General features: G+C 43.7%; 1 protein-coding gene across 1 annotated transcript in view; it reads left to right on the forward strand.

The window, feature by feature from the left end:
• The first annotated feature begins 1991 nt into the window (after positions 1-1991).
• SGPP2 (sphingosine-1-phosphate phosphatase 2) overlaps positions 1992-17897 on the forward strand; it is a 98731-nt gene continuing 82825 nt past the window's right edge. Inside the window, exon 1 of the mRNA XM_032480340.1 lies at positions 1992-2501. Within this exon, the coding sequence (XP_032336231.1) occupies positions 2286-2501 (216 nt within the window). The 5' untranslated portion in view covers positions 1992-2285. The remainder of the gene's footprint in view (positions 2502-17897) is intronic.

Raw genomic sequence — 17897 nt, forward strand, 5'->3', positions numbered from 1 at the left:
AGAATTTACATGCAACAGTTTGCAAATAAGTCATAAACTCCAGGAATTCTAAAAACCCTGAGGTTTTACTCTTAGCCTAGAACAACGGTCACTGAGTAAGTATTTTTTGAGCACTTGCTAGCCTCTGGGAATACTTTTCAATACAAAAGTAAAGAGTAAAGATAAGTTCCAGGAATACAATGCAATTTAGTATTAGAATAAGCTTTGGAATCACATAGCCCTGGTTTAATCCTCCTGCCACTTAGTCCTATGGCTTTGGGCAAGCTTCCTATCTCTGAGTCTCAGTTTTCTTATCTCTAAAGTGAGAGCATTACTCCTTATTACAGCCCTCATGGCCCAACTTGATCTTGCTTTCGTCCACCTCTCCTAAGTCAATCCCTGCACTCAAGCCTCTCCAGGCAGGCTGGCCTCCTAATGGTTTCTCCGTGATGAAACGATAATCCTCACTTCTTGTCTTTCTTATAAGGCTGTTGTGTGGCAGTCCTTGGCTTGTGGCAGTATCACTCCAATCTCTTTCATCGCAGGAGGAAACTGAGGCACACAGTGATATCACAAGCCACTGGACGCTGGAGACAGTACCTGGTCTTCCAAGGCAATAAAACACATTGTCTGAATATGCAGTTTTTTAGGTCTTGTGCTCCACATGCCCTGTTTGGCTTTGCGTCTTTTTCCTAATTGGGAGAAGGGAAAATTGAAGCATCGAATTTGGGAGATACGTCAGTCAAGTATCTTCATGGGAGAACGTATTTCTTTGACACATTAAAAGACTAGGTCCTAAACCACTACAATTCCAGCTTTTAAACCCAAATTATAGTGTTTGGTGCCAGTGGCTGTAAATGACAGCAGCATTGGTGAGAGGAGCCTTCTAATTCCAGGACTAGGCTTAATTGTGACAGCAGCTCTGTGCTTCCTCTCTAAGTTAAGTAGAAAATGGTATCTCCCAAGAATTTCTTTGCTCTCTCAGCCACCTTGATCTTGCTCCCCAGACAGGACTGAGAGGGACAGTGGAAACTCAGGCATGGGGGAAACCAAGTCATCCTTGAGCGTTACACCCCAACAACTTCCTGGCCTAAACTAACAACTGGATAACCAAGATTGTGGCAGGTGTTCCTCCGTAGTCATTTGTGCAACAGAATACTTAGCAGGCTTTGCACTGGGCTACCAGGAAAAGCTCAGCCTTTGGCAGCAAACTGAAGACAGGATTGAATTGCACTTTCACTGCAGGTGCTCAGCTGGGCCTAATTTGACTGTTGCCTTTCACTCCCCGTGAGGAAGTGCAGAGACCCTCACTCCAGGCTCCGATCTCCGATCTCCGTGCCTTAGAAGAAGATTCAGAAGGAAGGAGGGAAAACCGGTGGCGACCAGCAGGATGGTTTCTCTGCTGTTCCGCTGAGATCCCTAAAGCGGGAGCAGGGGAGATGAGAAGTTAACTCCTCTTCCCAGTCCTCTAATACTTTATTCCCTTCCGGTCTAAAGGTCTAGAGGCAGAACGGGAAAAAAAGTAGGAGGGAGGGGCAAGCACCATCTTCCTTAACGCGGAAAACCAAGAAAAGAATCTCTCTTCCTCTCCACCCAAAGTGTTCCCCAGGTGCCAAATCACAAGGGCAGGGCAGGGACGCGGAGGATGACTCAGGGTCCACTTTGAACGTGCTCGATTCTTGAGCAAGGTCGGGGAAGTTCGGGCCTGTGGAGGGACGTTGCATCACTCAGAGTTTGGCAATAACTTGGGAATTTTCCTTAGGGAGCTCACTCTACCTGCCAGAAGTGGGCTAAGGCAGGACTACAGGCTGGGTGCGGGTAGCTGGAGGAGAAATCCGACCTCACTTTGGGCTAAAGAGTTAAAAGAAACGGGATCAGCCGGCGCACGCCAGGATGGACTCGCGCAGGTCCACACGTGCTCGGCCGCTCCCCATTAGGTGGCATTTCTGCACCAGCCGGGAGGGGTGGAGGCGCGATCAGGCGCAGGGAGGTGCAGTGTAGATACCTGTACTCTTTCGCTCAGTTCCAAGCGGGCCGGACGCCAGGACCCACCCGAGCCCGCCTAGGCCCGCTGGGAAGGAAAGGAGGGCGGGCGTGCCGGGCTCAAGGTGGAGGCAAACACCTGGGCCCCCGAGCACGAAGGGCGGGCGCTAGGACCCGAGCGGCGCACCTGTTGGCTGGCGCCCCGGGCCCCGCCCGCCCGCCCTCCACCCCGAGCGCCAGGCCCGGTGAGGCTAGGGCAGGAGGGACAGCCGAGCAGAGCGCACCAGGTGGCGGCGGCGGCTGCGCACAGCCCCGGGTGCACCATGGCCGAGCTGCTGCGGAGCCTGCAGGATTCTCAGCTCGTTGCCCGCTTCCAGCGTCGCTGCGGGCTTTTCCCGGCGCCGGATGAAGGCCCCGGCGAGAACGCCTTGGGCCCCGCGGAGGGCTCGGCGAGGACGCTGGGGCTCGAGCATCTCGCAGCCAACCACAAGGGCACCGGGGGGCCGGCCAATGGGCTACGGAGAGTCGCGGCACCACAGGTAACCAACCGTGGGCCAGGTGTTCTCAGGGGTGGGGGGAGAGTGCAGCCTGCGGACTTGCGGGTCCAGGCGAGTCTGCCACGCGGGGATGGGCGTGCGCGGATCCCCCCGAGACGGCGGGGGCGGGTGGCCCCACCCCCGGGGGCAACACAGCTCCCAGTGCTGTGTGTACCAGGGAGGGGGGCTGGGGGTCCAATCCCTAAGATTACATCCTCGAACGTTGCCAGGTGGCATTCAGGTCTGTTAAGACTTCAGCTGCACCCAGAGCTTTGAATGCGGTAGATTGAGAGACTTTCTACCTTCATAAGTAATTAAATTCATGTTGGTGTAGATTCTCCCTAATGTGTAGGAGTTACATAATTGAAAAGACGAGCGGAAATGTCCTTGGCATTTTCACGAGAGGCTTCCCTGGAGAGAGATTCTGAGAACCCCTTCACCCCCCAGGATTATGAGTTTCCGCCCCATCCCCCTTTCATAGATTCTCACCAAAGGGGCGCAGCAGGGCTCAGCGTGCTCTGTACCGTCCTGCAATGCCAGCTCTAAGAACAGGACTTCGGGTTTAAATATTGCTGCTGGAGAAATTGACAAACTCCACCCCCTACCGCTGATGATGTCCAGGCAGCGTTTCGCTGTCTCCCTCCCCCAGAGTCTTGGGTCCTTCTTGCCTGGTGGGTCTCTTGTTAACTGGCATCAGTGACTTTTAACATGCTGTGAGGAGGGAAGTTCACCGCGCTCTCCTCTAGGCGTTCAGAGCGTGATTATACAACCCACTGCGGCCTGGGAGCAGCCAGCTTGTTGTCGCAGTGCACAGGGACTCCAGGCGGGAGGGACCACACGGGCTGCAGATGGTAACTTGCCAGAGATGCTGTCTGCCAGGGCGCAGGGGTCCCCCCTGGGAGGGAAGGCTCTCTACAGCAGATACAGCCTGGGCCCCCACAGAACCTGCCCTTTCCTCAGGGGAGGTAGAAAGTGTGGCAAATGAAAACCGAAGCAATGGACTAATTCCAACTCTTTGGAGGGGAGGGGGCATGGAGGAAACCATGTTTATTTCTTCCTAGTTTTGGTGACAGGAAGGGGGGATTTATTTATGTGTAGATTTCTAGGTCTAGTAAGTGAGAAATTTAAAAAAACTTGACTTCCATGTGGAATGGAATATTATGGGCATTAAATTGTTGGATTTATCTGAGGATGGGGGTGGATGGTGGTTCCACTCCAGAGAAATCTTCCTCTATAATATTTTTTTTCTCCTTTTGTTGCTCCTTCAGTATCCCACATGACATCCAGTAACTTTTAGATGAGTTTGAGACCACTCTCCTTCCCTCTTGGCTTGTCTTTAAAATGAGGCAGAAGGGAGGAATAAAAACAAGTTAAAATCGTGTCAAGGTCATCAATCACAAGTCTGAGAAACTGTCATAGCCAAGAGGCGCCTAAGGGGAGACAATGGCTAAATGTAATTGTGGTGTCTTGCATGGGGCCCTAGAACAGACAAGAGGACATTCAGCAAAAACTAAGAAAGTCTGAATAAAGTGTAGACCTTAGTTAAAAGTTATGCATGAGTATTGTAACTAATGTTTCAAACTAGTAAGATGTTAAAGACGAGGAAACAGGCTGCAGCGTGTACAGGAAGGATGGGGAATGTAGGAGAGCTCTTTGTACTATGTTCTAAATTTTTCTGTAAGTTGAAAAGTTATCTAAAAAATAAAGTCTATCTTAAAAAAATTTTTTAAAGGGGAGGTGGGTCATTGAAGGAAGTTCAAAGATAGGATCATTTACAAAGGTATAGACGGGTGGTGGTGGGGGGCGGGAATCAGCACGGGAGGATGAAGCATCTTGGAGTAACAACTTCAGCCTAAAAAAGCAAAGGGAGGGGATAACGTTCCAGTAACCCCGGGCCCTACGAGAGCTTGGCTGTCAGACAGAGGCCCCTGACAGGAGCTGAGGCCTTTAATAGAGAAACAGTCACAGTCAGACAGGAGGAGAAGGGGAAATAGATCTCAGGCTTATTCTGTACATGCCTCACTTTGGCCAAATACAGTCAGGAGCCAGGGAGCTTGGAAGCCTGGTTGATGCAGTCTGTGAAGGTTAGCCTCCCTGGAGAAATATGGAGAGTAGTCCTGGAAGAACAAATGGAGAATATGCAGCCCTTGCTGTGTGAAGAAATGGGTGTGGTTTCACTGGCTGGGAGTGTTGAGCTTCAGGCTTTCTGCAGAATCTGGACTTCATCCTATAGACGTGGGATGGCAAATTGGTTTCATCCCATGTGCCAAAGTAGAATTTTCAACTCGGACATGGTGATGAGAAAGGTTCTGGGGGCGTCACTGTGCTTAATGGGAAAGAGTGTGGGATTGAATGGCTATGCCCGTGTTGGGGTCCTGAGGGAGCCTGGTGCTGAAGTATTTAAGAAATGGTGATGTTATGTTCAAACAGTAGCAGGCATGGGACTAACACGAAATCAAACCTCAGTATCTATTTTTGGGTTTTGGTGATACTTAGAGTGTCTCCTTCACCCACAGTGCCTTAGGAGGAAAGACCACAAGTGGTTTCTTAAGACATAGGTTGCACGTTTTGAATCATGGGACCCCACCGTTATGCCTAGAAGCTGGTTGGATTGCAGATCAGCCCTTGAATCAAAGGCAGCCTCTATAGGCTGGTCAACATCTTGTGAAATGTCCCCATGTGGGCAGTTCAGCTAATTGGGATGCTGCATAACGCGGGGTGACTAACAAAGCCACCCAGATTGCTCCCTTAAGGAGTCTGAATGGAAGACCCCAGCATAGGAACCGAATGGTAGAGTGGTGATGGACTTCAGAGAGAAAGCAGAGGTCCTAAACGGAACCCCTGAGAAAGAGAAAGCAGATGCCTACAGTAGGGAGGAGGGCAGAAAGTCCACAGCAATGGGCAAAAGCAGAAGGAAAAACTCTGAGTGGAGAAAGAAGCCAAGTCTTGAGCGACAGACTCCACTGCAAAGGGTGGCAGTGCTGGAGGGACTGTGGACTCTCAGGATGGTTCAGGGTGACACTCAGGAAGGGGGACAGGCTCTGTGGCTGCTGGCATATTTCTTTACCTCTAACAAATTATGCAACAAACTGAGTGGGTCTCCCTTGCAGCCAGAATGTGCTGGTCTCTACTGCTCTGAAGTCTTGCATCTAATTGCAATTAGATCTTTATTTCTAGCATTTTCTTGTAGTTGGGAATAGCGGGGCTGGGGAGCAGGAACAGATTTCTCTTCCACACCTGTGCATCCCAGGGTCTAACATGTACCTGGAACATGACAGGTACCTAACACTCCCTGTTGGATGGAGCATGTAAGGGTGTGCTAAACTCAACCTTTCCTATCTTGGCAGAAATGTCATCACCTGCTCTCTCCTGTCACAACGGAGATCATTTTATCCCTGACCACTTTGTCTGGCTGTGTCTTCTTTTAACTTAATGTTTTTTTCAGTGTTTGCTCCTTCCTTTTTATCCAGGAAACTGATGATGGTTTTGATTAATGAATAACTTTTTTTTTTTTTTGGTTTGCTTTTTTTCTGTTGGACGCCGTGAAGGAAATTCAGGTTTTGAGAAAAGCTGGTGATAGTGAAACAGCCGTCAACTTTTTAAATGTGATTAAATCACTGCTTTAAAAAAGCTGTTGACAGCAAGCCTAATCTAATTTTAACTTTTTTTGACTTAGAATTAAGATGTTAAAACTTTCAAATTTTAATAAATGCACTTTCACTTCTGTGGGTACAGTTAATGATTAAATTCTCTGTTGCCCTGGTAAGAATTATGTCTTGAGCAAAGTCATTCTTCTTGCATTTTACTTGGCACACAATTTTCCTGGAAGAAAATGCTGTCACTGTTTCCTGGCAACACATTTAGAATGTTCCTATCTGTGTTAGAAATCTATAGAAATGCTAAAATTGGAGCATCCACTGGTCTTTATAATTCTGCTTGTGTGGTGAGCTACTTTCTGCATACTAAGAAAATGAGGTATTGAAAAATCCAGTCAAGACTGTGATTCATATTTTTTCCCCTCACTCTTGCTTCAGACACAGTGTGGACTAATTAGCAAAGTGTTTTTAAAACAAAGGAAAAACCCTCAGGCGTGGGCCAGGGTGGAAGGAAGGGAAAAGAGTTAATGACTTGTGATCTTGAGGGCGGGGCTGGGAATCTTGGGAAGGGGAGCAATGGTTTCCTTGAGCAATTTTGAATATTCCCTGCAGTCCTCCAGAAATTTACTGGCAGAAATTTACTGTTTAAATAAAACAAAATGAAACAATACAAAACCCCAGATTAATTCTTGCTTTTGTTCATGCCCTGTATTTGGTCATCATGCCTGCAAGAGAAATGTCCTCAGTGTCATCTCCGGGTATGTTTTGATTTTCCCAAGTGGCAAAAAACTTTTGTTCTCGTAGAATTTTATGGGAAACAGCCCATCAAAGCAGGGACTCCTTCTGGGTAGGAGGAAGAGGGGTTGATGGTGAGCAAGAAGGCTCCTGGGGGTGAAATGTTGGCTGTTGAGAGGCCAGGGCTTAATTGGTGGTGAAAGGGTGTAGGTGAGCTTTTTTTTTTTTTTTTGCAGTTAAAAAAAAAAAATCACTCCCTCCTGAAAGGTGACTTAAAATGTGGCCCTGAAATAGAACATCGAAGATTTTGTTACAAGCACGACCAGTGAAAGGCTGTTAGAAGTCGGTTGGTTTTCTTCTCCTTTCTGAGTTTTGATATTTTGATTTTTTTTTTTCCAACTAGGAAGGTATCAAATATTTTGAAATTAATTTTTATGCTTTTTAACTATTAAAGGAATACATAGTTATGTTAGAAAAAGTGGAAGGGGCCAAAAAGTGTAAAGAAGAAAACAAAATGCTGTCATAATTTTGCAACCCAGAGGAAAATATTAATGTTTTAGAGTATCACTTCCTTTTATTTCTATGAAAATATAGAATATTTAAGTTATCAACATGTACATATAATATTGGGATCAGCTTTTTCCACTAATATTGATAGAGTTAAAATGAATGTGGGGCAAGAGGAGAGCCGTGTCTCAGGTCTCAGCTGAGCCCCTGGGACGTGTCCTACCAAGTGTGGATCCTTGGCTTCACGCAGGAAAGAACTCAAGATCAAGCCACAGTTGAGTAAAGATAAATTTATTTAGAGAGATACATACTTCATAGAGTGCAGGCTGTTTCAGGAGGCAGGAGAAAGGCCATGAGGTGTCGGGGTTGGGTGCTCAGGTTTGAGCAGAAGTAGATACACACTCCATAGACAGAGTGCGGGCCGTCTCTGAAGACGTCTCAGAAGAGAGCAAGTGAGGCCACAGGGCATGGTGTTGCCAGTTTTTATGGGCTCGGTAGCTTCACAGGCCGCACGAAGTGGGGGACCATTCCAACTACCCTGGGGAAGGGGCTGAGAGTCCCAGGAATTGGGCCACCACCCACTCTTTGAACTTATATGGTTAGCCTTGGAACTGTCATGAGGCCTGTGGGCATGTTATTTGTCATGCTAATAGATTACAATGGGCATATAATGAGGCTCAAGGTCTACTGGAAATCAAATATCCTGCCAGTCTTGATCCTCAAGGCCTACTGGGAGTTGAATCTTCCACCAATTTGGTGTTAATTGCTGTCATTCTTTGGCTCTGCCCTGTCCCCTTCCCTCCTGTCTCAATATCATGAGCATTTCTTCACATCACTGAATATTCTTTAATTATGTGATTTAATAGTTGTATTGTAGTTTATTATGTAACTTAAAATTTTTAACCACTTCCTTAAGTATGTATTTAGATCATTTTATTGTTTATCTTTGTACTTCAACTGGAGTTTAAATGTTAAATTATTTCCCGACCGTATGAGAAGCTTATTTCAGAGTGTTGCAGGAAGATGGGGGCACGTGAGGATGGTCAGGTCCCAGGACCCCAGTGAGTCCCTGGGACGTGCCCCCGCCAAGTGAGGGTCCTTGGCTTCGTGCAGGAAAGAATTCAAGAAAAGTAAAGTGGAAGCAAATTTATTTAGGGAGATGCACACTCCATAGACAGAGTGCGGGCCATCTCAGAGGGCAAGAAGTGGCCCCAGAGTGCATGATCGTCTAGGAGAGTGAGATCTGCCACGAGGTGTGGGGGCAGTTAATTTTTGTGGGCCGGGTAATTTCATATGCTAACAGGTAGGAGAATTATTCCAACTATTTTGGGGAAAGCGCAGGGATTTCCAGGAATTGGGCCTCACCCACGTTTTGGCATTTTGTGGGCAGCTCTGGAACTGTCATAGCACCTGTGGGTGTGTCACTTAGCATGCGAACAGGGAGATTTCAGCTTTCCTAGAAACAAGAAGCAGGAGCTGGGGGAGGGGGGCCACAGGCTCTTGCTCAGTATCAGAATCGTGTAAGATGTACACTTTTCATGCCATGTAGCATCCATCTCACGAATATACGACAGTTTATTGATTCTCCTGTTGATGGACACTTTGGTTTTTACGAATAAAGGGAGCATCAAGTATTGACTGTAAAAAGTTTTTACTTTTAACTTTCATTTTGAAATCATTTTAGACTAAAAAATTTGCAGAAGTAGTACAAAAAATTCCTATGAACCATTGACCAATGTTCTCCTAATGTTAGCATCGTATATAATCACAGTGCAATTATCGAAACGAGGAAATAGTATGTCATCTACGGGCCTTATTCAATTTTCATGAATTGCTCTATGAATCTCTTTTCGCTAATCTAGGTCTAACTCAGAGTCATTAATTGCATTTAGTTGACATGTCTCTTCAGTACAATTTGGAAATTCTTCAGCCTTTCTTTGCCTCTCCTGACTTTGACTCTTGAAGGGTCCAGGCCAGTTTTTCTGTATAATATTCCTCAGTAGGGATTTGTTTGATGCTTCCTCACAATTACATTCAGGTTTTGTATTTTTAGCAGGACTTTTAGTATATTTTCCTTTGTTTAAGGATTTTTTTTCCAAACACTAACAAACTTTTTGGACATCTATTAAGAGTCAGGTTTTGGGGTGTTTTTTGTTTTGTTCGGTATATTACATGTGAATAGTTTTTGAAGACAGTCCAGGTTAAGCCAGAGCAAAGTGCCGTTGTTTGCCTTTGACGAGGGGGGGGTGGGAGGGACTTCTCTGCATATTTTCTTTCTTAGCTTTGTACTTTCTTTAAATAATAGTTTGCATTTTGGTTATCTGCTGCCCTGGATACTTTCAGGAACAATGAATTAAATATTTAGAGTGAGCGAGTTGGGTGTAAGTTCTGAAGTTTTCAGCCATGAAAACAGGAAAAATATTTAACATTTTAACTTGATTGTGGAAGATGATGGCTGCGTGTTTCTGATATGTACTTGTTTCCATCTTTGTGATAAGATGCTTTAATAAATCTCCTAAATATTAAACAAAAAGAAAAAAAAAAAACCTAACCCTAACTCTAACCCTAACCCTAACCCTAACCCAAGAAAGATATTGTATCTATTTTAGTGCATCATATACCAGGAGGCACACAATGTTGACTTACTCCATTCCCAGTAATTTTAACTTGACATACCTTTAGAAGTGTTGAAGTGGTGTCTTCCAGGTAAATGTTTTTCTCTTTCTAATTAATAAGTATCTTATAGGCTGATATTCTGAGGCATCATAAATATCTTGTTTCTCTGCACATTTTCACCAACTAATTTTGTCATCCATTTTTTTAACCCTTTTTTTTTGTCATCCATTTTTAAAAGTGATCTGTCAAATTGATAGCGGAATGAAAGCGTCTCATTATTAGTTTTGTATTTCTTTTATCTTTAAAGAGGTTGAGTCATTACCTTATGCTTAGCAGATACTTGTATTATTCTTTTCATGAATGGCCTGGTCATACACTGTTCCCACTTTTCCACTGTGATTTTAGTGGGGGGTGTTTTTCTTAGTGACATTTGATGGTTTTCTCAGTTTATTCGTTGTGCACCTGAATCTTCCATTGTACATCCATCAACATAAGCTGACAACCAATGTATTTCTGATTTTCCCTTGTAAAGAGAAAATAGAGAAAATATTTGGAGACTGAGGGAGAGAAGGGCGAGAAAAGGGAGTGATAATTTCTTTGAAGCATCTGTGGGGTTAGATAAGTCGTGCCTCATCCCCTTGTCCTTCTGCCTGCTCCTTTCAGGTCAGGTTCAAAATCTGTAGCCTGTGAAATGCTTGTGATCCTTCAGTAGCCTTGGGCAGGGGCTGGAGGTTCTGAAAGAGTTAAGGAAAGTAAGTAATCCCGGCAACTCTGAGCCAGAAAGGCAATATATTCTTAGAGGGTGTGACCTCCCCGCTTTATGATATTATGGCAGTGAAACAGGAAAATGGATTAGTTCTGTTGTATGTTGCAGAGGGTGATGGACAACTTTGGAGTCCTCCCTGAATCCTCTCTGCCTTGGGTCTTCCCTGGCTGCAGGGTTCCTGAGGAGGCTTCAGGACTGCCTTCTTGCCGTGGTCCTCAAATAGAAGGAATGGAATGAACAGTCCCAATATTTACTCAGTGGTGTTTTCCTGTGTAAATAATTACTCTTGGAGAGGAGAGACTAACATCCACTGATAACTTAATTTTGCTTTGATCTCAACCCATCTGATGCCACGGTGATATTTTATTGTCAAAAAATTTTGGCCCTGAAGGACCTAATCTGAAATTTCCTAGCATGTTGGGCTATAAATGGTCTAATCCTGAATTCTTCGTGCTTACTGTTCAAGTATCATTGGCAAAATGGAAATGGGACTTCCCACATTTATCCTGAGTATTTCCCTGTATAGACAGGTGTACTTGCATAGATTATGCTGCCCATGTGTCATAATGAGGCCCATGCTCTCTCTTAGGTTTAGAACAATTTGGTGATCAGTGCTTCTCCCCCCCCCCACCCCCCGCCCACCCCTCCTGACCCTAAGCCCAGATGATTCACCAGAGAAATCATCTATGATGGGAAAATCACTTTTGAAAAGAGAAATTCATTTACTCTTTAAATGTGACAATGAATATATGCATGTTCATGTATAACTGAAAAATTGTGCTCCACACTGGAATTCGACACAACATTATAAAATGACTATAACTCAATAAAGAAATGTAAAACAAATTTAATTTTAAAAATTAAAAAATAAAATAAAATAAATATTAAAAAAAAAAAAAGGAGTTAGTACTAAACCTCCGTTTACCATGCAACCCACCCACATTTGCACTTCAGGGCATTTATCCCAGAGATACGAGGACTTACTCACAGAAAAGCCCATACGTGATTTTTCATGGCTCCTTTATTTGTCACAGCCCCCAAACCAGAAACCTCCAAAAATGTCCCTCACTAGATGGATGGCTCTGTGAGCTGCGATACATCCATACTGTGGAACACTACCCAGCAATCAAAAGGAATGACCCACTGATGCACCCCAGCAACTTGGATGGATCCCGAGGGCGTTATGCTGAGTGAAAAAGCCGATCTCAAATGATCACGCACTGTCTAATTTCATTTATCTAACATTGCTGAAATGACAAAATGGTAACTAGGGAAACAGGTTAGTGATTGCCAGGGGTTAAGAAGGGGGGCATGACTCTAAAGGGGTTATAACAAGGGATATCTCTGAGGTAAGGTAAGTTTTATAACCCAGTGACAGTAGCGGTTAGTGAGTCTGCACATGTGGTAAATTGTCATAAAACTATGCGCACACACCGTGCCAACGTCAGATTCCCGGTTTGGGTGTGTAATTATGAGGTGTGATTATGTGAGACATAAATAACCAGTGGAAGGAAATGGGTGAAGGGTCTACAGGACCTCTCTTAACTAGCTTTGCAATTTCTTGTGAATCTACAGTTATTTCAAAATAAAAAAGCTTTTTAAAAAAGCAACACTGCCTTATAAAAATTGGTCCTGTCATCCTTCTCACAGCTTACACTGACAGCAGCCAGCACGCTGCGGGAAACCCAGGAAATGCGAAACACCCTTTGGAAGCTTTTCCTCTGAGGAGCTTCTTGAGCCAGCCACGCTGCTGTGCCTTCTTCCAGAGCTACAGGGGTTGATTGTACACCCCCTGCTCACTGGCCCCGGCTGCCTGCCCAGGGAGAACGCAGAGAAATGTTGGAGGCTCAGAAAAAGTTTACCCTTAACTGTCGTTCATCTGACTTGTTTTATAACTGCAGGACTTTTGCATTAAAACATATTCTTGTTGTTTCCTGTTAAGTGACTTCAGATTGGTGTTGCAAAGTAGGTCAGATTCACACATCAAGTCTTCAGTTTCCTTTCAGTTGTCATTTTTTCTCTGTCTACAAACACGCTTAAAATCTTCAACCCCCTCCTTACCCAGCACGGAACATCTGCATTCAGCCCTAGGGCTCCTGGAGTCGGACATTCTTGTCTTTCTTGAACCACGAGACATCTTGAAAGAGCCATCTGAGGTCTACACTCCCGTTTCTACTGTTTCATCTATTTTTGTTCCCTGCGGCGTGGCTTTAGCTGGAACAGTGTAAACCAAAATAAAGAGGTTATTTAGCCTAAAATATAATTTTTGAGGTTTACTTTGCCCGTGTGTAGTTTCACTGAGAATAGCTGACCATTGTTAAATTCAAAATGATAAAAGAGAGCGTGGTCTCTGATATACATAAAAAGTAAAGAAGAGCCCTCTTTGTTTCAATTGGACTCCAGATGGCCAAGGCCAAGGCTATGGCAAGGGAAGCTCGGTAGAAACTCACAAACTCATGTTTTAATAGCTGCTTTTCCTGGTCTCAAGGTCAGCAGTATCCACTCCCCTAGTGGTGGACCCTCTGCACCTATATACTAGATTTATGCTTGTCCCCCACAGGTAGTTTTCATCACCAGAGAGTATTTGTCAAATATCTAGTTGTAAAAGTTTTTTTCAACTGTGTTCTACAAAGGGAAAAACTTAATCATAATATCCAAAGGGTATCTTCAGAGTTATTAAAATTCCATATATTTCTAGACATGGAGACACATCCATAATATATTGTTCAACCAAAAGGAAATATAAAAAACAATATTTATGATATTCAATTTTAAAAACTGTATATGCATATATTTGAACAATTTTTTTTTAGTCTTAAACATTTTTATTAAATACACAAATTGTAGTTCAAGTTAGTTAATTATGAAAAAACATGTTTAAAGGATCCGGCGTGATGAACCCAATCTTACCAGTGGTTCTCTCTGGACATTTAAAATTTTTCTTATTCATGCTTTTCTGTATTTTCTGCATGGTTTTGTTTACAAGAGAAGGTAGTAGTTTTATGTTTAGAGAAAATTAAACCATTATTATTTTATAGAAAAAAATTCTAGGAGGATATTCTGTACTTTTGAGGAATATTAATTACTAAGATTACTAACATTGTTCCATGTAAGAATGTTTTTTTTTAATAATTACCATTGGCATGTTTGTAACAAGGTCCCAAATATCAGCTGTATTGATCATGATCCTTACCTTAGGGAATATTCATTAAATTATGTGAAGTACTCCAAAGCCTTCTTAAATACTACAGTATGGCTTCCTCCACGTGTCCACATAAGGACCCCGTGTGAAATTACAGGACACCTTTTCCTGCTCTGTCCAAACAACCATGTGAGATGCCAAGAGCTTAAAATACATAACGTTCTTCTAAACTAGTGGAAATTTATCAATGCATTGAAAGATTTTGGCCTCAAAAAGATCTCTTTTTACCTTGGCCAAAAATGTATTCTTTAGAGCGCTCAGGGAAGTCTTAAGAAAAGCAGATGTGTGCTATCCCCCTACCCTTTTTTGTTGTTTCTTGACAAGATGTTTTGGAAGATCTCTTTTTATCGTTGTAGATCCAAACAATTGTAAGTGGTTTTTAGCTCTTCGGTTACCTGATGACAATATCTTGGGCATGTTTTATGTTGAATCTTGGTTCCTCTTAATCTGAGGACCGTGATTAAAGTTAAAGGATCCTAAGTTAGGATTGGATTTAGAGCATCACAACTACCATTACCAAATGTTTGATGTGGTTCTTAACTGAGTAAGTATCTAATTTTATTTTAAAATAAAACATAATCATTAATTTCAAAACCTAAACAAATGATACATTTTTTTTCAAAATAATATTCTTCATTTTCCTAAGCACAGAAAAAATATTGGACAACCTTATTGTGTAGTTCACAGCCGCCCATGCCCCGGCAGAAGGCCTGTATGTTCCATGTCTGCACTGTGCTTTGTGGGGAGGCTGCGTAAGGAATGGGCTAGGATGGTGCTTTACTTCGTACACTTGCAGAGTGTGTCACCTTGGACATACCACATAAGCTGTACCGCCTTGGTTTCCTTACCTGGGAAACATTGAGGGGTAGGGAGAATAATCACACGTACCTCCTAGAGTTCTGAGTAAATAAAATAGTGGGAATGCAGATCACACTGTGTCTGGCACCTAGTAAGCCCTTGAACGCTAACTATTTTTACCATCGTTTCTGTCATCTGGCCACCAACAGTGCTGCTCCTCCAGCTCCTACTATTGCTATTTTTAATCCAGTGGGTATCTTCTGGAATGAATCTCACCTGTTATGGCAGGACATGGGTGGTAGGGGAGGAGGAGTGTTGGTACACGTAGTGCAAATCTTTCTATGCCACTTTGGAATGGTTTCTACCCTAAAATCTGGGGCAATCTTATGCTTTCAATAGTTGCATGGAAATGTATTAAATTTTGCATTCCTTTCTTCTCATGGTTTGTGGCACTTAATCATATGCCGTAAAAATCCTTTCCCAGGTCCTGCTTCCCCTCATCTGAACTTACTGAGTCGCAGGAAGTGTATTTTAGAGTGTTTCTTCCTCTGAGAGAATACTATGAACGTCCAGTCAACATATACGAAGCACCTAACAGTGAGTCAGACTCTAGGTCACACCCTGAGCTCTCAACAAAGGATGTGCCTGCAGGTCCTGCCCTGGAAGAGATCCCAGTTGTCAGGGGAGACAGGGAAACAGATGAGCATCACCTGGGGGGAAAGGACAAATTCTCAAAGATCATCAAAGTTCAATTCAGCAAGGACTTTCTTTCTCGGATTCCCTCATTCCCCATAAGAAAACTCTAAAAGAACATTTTGAAAGAGGATGCTTCTAAGATCTCTGTTGGAACCATTAAGGGGATTTGAAACTTACCAAATGAAGAATTAGAACAGCTGACACTCTCAGGTTTTAGAAAACTGTAAATGTGGACATCACATGGGGAAAAAATTCTTAGAGTTCTTTTTTATTACACACGTGACATACAGATTTCATGCTTAAGACTAGACTATTGTTTAAGAGAATTTAAAAGTGGGAAAAGAAATTGTACACATGAGTAATAAGATAAAGCTTTGAGCATGTGGGTATTAAGACTCTTGTCTATCTCTGGCCGAACCCCACCCCAGGAGAGTATTAACTATTCAGCAATGGGAAAAAAGAGGGCCTCTGTGATCCTCTTTTCCATCGACTATGTGCGGGATTTTGAGAATAACCACCCCTTTAGGGCCCTACGTGGGTCATAGTCATCCCATGTAGAGTGAAGATGGTAACTAACCACCACTGTTGGGACCTGGCCTTGCCTGGGGTGGTGGCTCTCCTTTCACTGCAAAGAAGAAGGAACGAATGCTGGCCACACACACATGCTTTGTTCACAGATGATTTTACTAGTCAGATCTTTCTGGATTTTCTGGTTTCTGTTTTCTAAGAAAATGGGAGATGGAGCAGCACCCACTTGCATTCGTGCACAACTGTAAGAGGCTGGCTCCCAGTTAGTTGCAGTTGCCTCCCTGAACCAGAGCAGGCTCCCGTCCCATCTTATCCCACACCTGCAATTGCTTTGTTGGCTTATATCACTTGCTTGATCCATGTAGGCCTTGGAATTTGCTGCTCCTGGTCTAGAAAATTCCAGGGAAAAGGAGAATGGCCAGGGCTCCAAGGGTAGAAATCCTCAGGACATCCTCAGAAATGGTAGGAGCCACCTCTCCTGGGTGCTGCCCTGGCGACCGGGATTCCCTGCCCGATACTCTTTGATGTAGGTAGTGGTCCCCAGGGGAGAGACACTGCTGTTGGTGGGAGTATGCATGGAAAAGGCTGATGACTGCTGATCAGAGGGAGCCTTGAGCATTGCCCTCTCTGACTCCTCCTAACACCAGGCTTAGGTGAATTCACCACCTGCCTCATCCCCTCACCAGCCCATTAGCTTCCTCCCTGAACAAGACTGGAGAGGAAAGCTGTGGTGGGTTTTGAAGAATGAAGAGGATTATCAGTGTCAGAGGAGATGGAGAGAATGTTCCAGAAGGAGGGAACCATGAAGTATAAAGGACCGGTGGTGGGAATGAATGTCCCATGTGGAAGGAACACTTAGGAAACCAGACTGACAAAAGCAGAGGCAAAAGTGAAAACTAAAGTTGGTTATTTGGTTACTCACTCTGTTCTCAAATGCTAGGCTGAGGATTCAGGGGGCCTAATTCTCAAGAACTAGTCACTGTTCCTTTTAAACAGGGGGATGGCATGAAGAATGCAGATGATGAGAAAGGTTAATTTGGGGGCTGAGTACAGTATAGGTTGAAATGGTGAGAGATGAAGTGGGGGAGCCATTGGAGGTCGTGGCATATTCGTTGTTACCATTTCGGGGTATACCTTTCTGGACACCTTTTCTAGCCTATGTTAGACACATCTTCAGCAAAATTACTGTTTTCCAGCCTGATTTTTCCAATTTAACATATCTCGAGCTTCGTCCCATGTCAACAAATATTTGTTTACAATATTTTAATGACTACATAATTTCTATTTTCTATTCATTATTTGCCATGATTTATTTTTGCCAGTCAACGAAGGTCATTTCCATTTTTTCTGTTCATGTAACCACTATAATGACTATCTGTGTGCATATCCTTGTTGACTTCGTGGAGACATTTTGAAGATGGGCAAGACTTGAAGATGGACACCTTCTTTGCCTCTTGTATCCAAAGATAACTCAGCATTTTGACCCTAAAGAATTTGGGGCATGATGATTATGTTACTGACATAAATGAGAAGATATGGAAAAAGGAAGAGTTATAGTTTTGAAGGAAGACAGTAGATCAGGTAAATATCTTTTGTTATAGGTAACAGGAAATCCTGTTAATAGTTGCTTGAGAGTTTTATTTTTCTCCTGTAACAAGAGGTCTGGAGTTGGTGAATGCTGATATTTATTCAGTGGCTTCACAATATCATCAAGGACTCATGCTGCTTATATCTTTTTGCTCCTCCATCCTTAGCTTGTTGGCTTATAGTCCCATGATGCTAAGATGGCTGCTGTTGCTCCTGGCATCATAGCCATGCTCAAGTTAGAAAGAAGGTGGAAATAATGACAGCTGCCCCTATCCTTTTTGCAAAGAAAACAAAAACTTACCCATCAGCTCCCCCTCACCTCCTTACTTCTCACTGGCTAGACTATGTCACATGTCCACCTCTAATTG

The sequence above is a fragment of the Camelus ferus genome, chromosome 5 (genome assembly GCF_009834535.1).
Source record: "Camelus ferus isolate YT-003-E chromosome 5, BCGSAC_Cfer_1.0, whole genome shotgun sequence".
NCBI lineage: Eukaryota > Metazoa > Chordata > Mammalia > Artiodactyla > Camelidae > Camelus > Camelus ferus.